At 31.9% G+C, this 3,723-nt stretch overlaps 1 protein-coding gene across 2 annotated transcripts; it reads left to right on the top strand.

Annotated features, from left to right (window-relative positions):
* The first annotated feature begins 218 nt into the window (after positions 1 to 218).
* Positions 219 to 2,999, top strand: LOC142550847 (short-chain dehydrogenase/reductase 1-like). Of its 2 annotated transcripts, none has more exons than XM_075659897.1 (4): positions 219 to 325; positions 581 to 839; positions 1,510 to 1,692; positions 2,527 to 2,999. In XM_075659897.1, the coding sequence occupies exons 1-4, from the start codon at positions 267 to 269 to the stop codon at positions 2,926 to 2,928; spliced, it is 903 nt and encodes a 300-aa protein (XP_075516012.1). In that variant the 5' UTR covers positions 219 to 266; the 3' UTR covers positions 2,929 to 2,999. The 2 variants fall into 2 exon arrangements, with proteins under 2 accessions (XP_075516012.1, XP_075516011.1); XM_075659896.1 differs by having other exon boundaries at positions 223 to 325; positions 578 to 839.
* Positions 3,000 to 3,723: the final 724 nt, after the last annotated feature.

The following is a 3,723-nucleotide window of genomic DNA, read 5'->3' as shown; positions in this document are numbered from 1 at the left end:
TCTTGATCACAGCCATCCACACATTTGTTTTGATACCAATGTAATATTTAAAACATATTTCTATGACTTTTTTTTAGGCAGATCCCACAATGCCAATTTTTTTATTCAAACTGTGTTTCCCTTGCGTTTTTAGTGTCACCTTATCTCCCAACCTCACCATGCCATATATATATATATATACACACACATATATATATGTATGTATGTATATATATATGCACACAGTACATCACATTTCTCGTCATAAAAAAGCTTAGCAGGCTATCATGTCTGACGAAGAAACCACCACAATATTTGTTGCTTCTTCTCGTCCCACAACAGCAAGGTAATTCAACTCTCATTTCTTCCTATTCATTGGTAACGTTAATCCATTTAATTAAGAGCTTCCTATTATCAGAAAATATATCTAACTTGTTCTAATATATATAAACACAAACAAATACACAAACCATTTGCCTAAAACTGGAGAAAAATTAATAGTGCCATTAGTAAGTAGTTTTGTCATTATAGCATTTAGGCTACAAAGTTTTAATCTCACATAATCAATAACATATAATGAAATTTGATTTGAGAATAGCAGGTGGTGGTCAAAGGAGACGGTGGCCATAGTTACTGGAGCAAACAAGGGTATTGGCTTTGAGCTCGTCAAACGGCTAGCGGAATTAGGGCTAACGGTGGTTCTAACAGCCAGAGATGGTGGAAGGGGTCTTGAAGCTGTTCGAGCACTTAAGGGTGAAGGCCTTGATGTTCATTTCTTTTGCCTTGATGTTTCCAACCCTAATTCTATAAAAACATTTGCTTCATGGTTCCAACACACTTTTGGAGTTTTGGATATACTTGTGAGTTCCAACACACTTTTGGAGTCTTGTATTTTTTTTACTATCTGTCTGAATTGGTAATAGTATCTTTTCTTTTTTGACAATTTTTCATCGAGAATGTTGAAATGACACAGCATATGTAAGCGCTACATATGTGTCAACTCAGCGCCACGATGGAAAAAAACCAAAATTATAAAAATAAATAGATAAGGATAATTGACTAAGATTAAATTTCGATAACACAGAGGACCGATGTTGCGGTTTTCATACATGTATACATGTCTATGAGTTGAGTTTAATGCCTTGCTCGTAAATTAGATAGAGTATTATTTTCATATATTAAAACATGGAAAGAATTTTAATTGAAAGAATACTACCACTAGATAATCATATATACTTACTCTTCACAATTTATTTACCAAAAAACAATTTTGAACAAATCTTGTAGAAATAATAGATATATCTTGTGCGAGTATATATATGTTAAATTTCTGAAATTATGATGCAAGTTTGATCTAAATAGGGCTTCATCATCTATTCAGTCAAAATTGGGTCTTAGTACGAAACATTAATTTTTGCCATTTTTATTTCAAATTTTCGACGAAGTACTGATGTGACACGATTTAAAAATAGTAATTGGGAATAAATTTTGGTTCTTGCTCACTCTCTAATCGTTTCTAGTTTCATTTAGATCAACAATGCTGCTGTATCTTTCAACGATCTGCAAGAGAACTCGGTGAAACATGCCGAGACCGTGATCAGAACTAATTTCTACGGACCAAAATTACTGACGGAGGCGCTTTTTCCTTTGTTCCGCTGCTCACCTGTTGGCTCCAGAGTTCTCAACATTAGCTCAAGGCTTGGAATGCTAAACGTATGTGAGCAATTAATTAATTCAAATTACATTTCATTAAATTTTGCATGTGATTTTTCAATCAATTTGACCAAGTTTTGAAGTGTGGTTTTGAACAATCGGGTTAATGAATGGTGACAATTTCATCAAAGGTCTCCGGCATAAAATCGATTCGGTCAACTATTTCGTTTTCATATAAATTTTGGCAATCCTAATTTCACTAATATCATAAATTTTTATATTAATTTTATTAGGATTTTGATTTTTAATATTTAATTACCATAATTTATTTCATAGTTTTTATTAAAATCTTATTATAAACAGTATTGATTATTTTAATTTGTTTCTTAGTAATAATAATAATATATTTAATATATTTCTTATGTTGACTTCCAAGAAAGAATAATCTTTGTTTTCAGTCTATTTTGACCCATCAATTATTTTTTAAATATATTTTAAAAATAAAAAACAATGAATAATGAACTAAATTTATTTCTATTATTTTGGATAAAGAATCTTGTTTTCCTAAGTTATAATACTTAGTATATAATAAATGGAATGTGTTGTTCTGATTTTTTTATTAAACTAAATTATATATCTTAAAATAAGATTTAAACTTCAATTTTGTAAATTTTCTAATACTCAATACACAAGGCAAATATGTATATAGACACATAAGATCATATATCTAAATCATTCTAATGTTTTTAAAAAAATTTGACAATTTAGATGATCTAAAATCGATTTAGACAAACTTATAAAATAAATTTGGTGATATTCTCATTCGGAATCGCATGCGAAAGTGTATTAAATGTGACGATGATTATAGATTTCTATGTTTATCTCTAAGCGCAGAAGCTAGAAAATCCCAAACTCAAAGAGCTACTCAAAGATGAAGAGAACCTATCAGAAAACCAAATTGAGGGTATGCTTAACCTATTTCTCCAAAGTGTGAAAAATGGAAAGTGGAAAAGTTACGGATGGCCTCAACATTGGACCGATTATTCAGTCTCCAAATTGGCTCTAAATTCATATTCTAAAATTTTAGCCAAACGATATAAAGGGAATGGCATAAGTGTTAACTGCTTCTGCCCCGGATTTACTCAAACATCCATGACTGGTGGCAAGGGAATGCACACAGCCGATGCCGTGGCGGACGTCGGTGCATGTCTTGCTTTACTTCCGATGGAGAAGCTGCAGACCGGGAAGTTTTACGTACTGGGGTCTCATAACCGTAGTAATCATTCAAAGTTGTAATTTATAAGTTAACTGAGATTATATTAAGTTATTCTGGTTTTCCATGTCACTTTCTGTTTTGTGTGTTTTTATTTTCTTGGCATTTGGGATCTTGTCGTAATTAGATTTAAGTTACTAAATTCTACTGTGATTTTGAAATAGTGTGCATGTTATAGGAATAACATTGCGAATCAAGGCTGGTAACTCATAAATTCACACATAGGAATATTCTTGTAACTCATCTTTAGAATAATATATCTATTTATGTATTTACTTATGGATGTGCGTAGAAAAGTTTTTCCTAAGTAAATACATAAGAGAGAAATATATATTCAAATCTATTTTATGAGAATTAATGCATTGCTAATTTCTGTGAAGCCCAAGAAATCACATGCAGGCAATCCATCAACAAGGCTTAGTGGACCCTAGGAACTCGGCCCTATTGTGCAATATTAAACCTAAATCTCGGCCACCGTTATGCTAGAGTGAAAGGATTTATTTATCATGCATGGAGATTTGATTACCCTGCAAAAACTAGCCTAGCCAAAGAAAGTTAGGGCAACCAACACCACCAAGCCTCCTCATAAATATTAGACACCCTTTGTCGTTTCAGTACACAAATCCAATCTTCATCGTTCAGAATATAAAAACATATGTTTTGAACATCATATCAACTATTCGTTTTTTGTATATAGCATTCGCAATAAAAATGTTTAGATTCTAGGCGAGAATAATATACATACTGTTTTTTGTTCATAAAGTGGTCCAAACGTCTTCCAAACAAGATCTGCACCGTTTCAGAATCTAGTTCACTTA

This window comes from Primulina tabacum, chromosome 7, assembly GCF_025594145.1.
Source record: "Primulina tabacum isolate GXHZ01 chromosome 7, ASM2559414v2, whole genome shotgun sequence".
Classification (NCBI taxonomy): Eukaryota; Viridiplantae; Streptophyta; class Magnoliopsida; order Lamiales; family Gesneriaceae; genus Primulina; species Primulina tabacum.
This window is presented reverse-complemented; position numbering and strand designations above follow the sequence as displayed.

Bases quoted from the DNA above. Each gene is read 5' to 3' on its own strand.
- LOC142550847 (XM_075659896.1), top strand. From the start codon at position 267: ATGTCTGACGAAGAAACCACCACAATATTTGTTGCTTCTTCTCGTCCC. The intron at 326-577 runs GTAATTCAACTC...ATTTGAGAATAG, and splicing joins TCTCGTCCCACAACAGCAAG to CAGGTGGTGGTCAAAGGAGA. The intron at 1,693-2,526 runs GTATGTGAGCAA...CTCTAAGCGCAG, and splicing joins CAAGGCTTGGAATGCTAAAC to AAGCTAGAAAATCCCAAACT.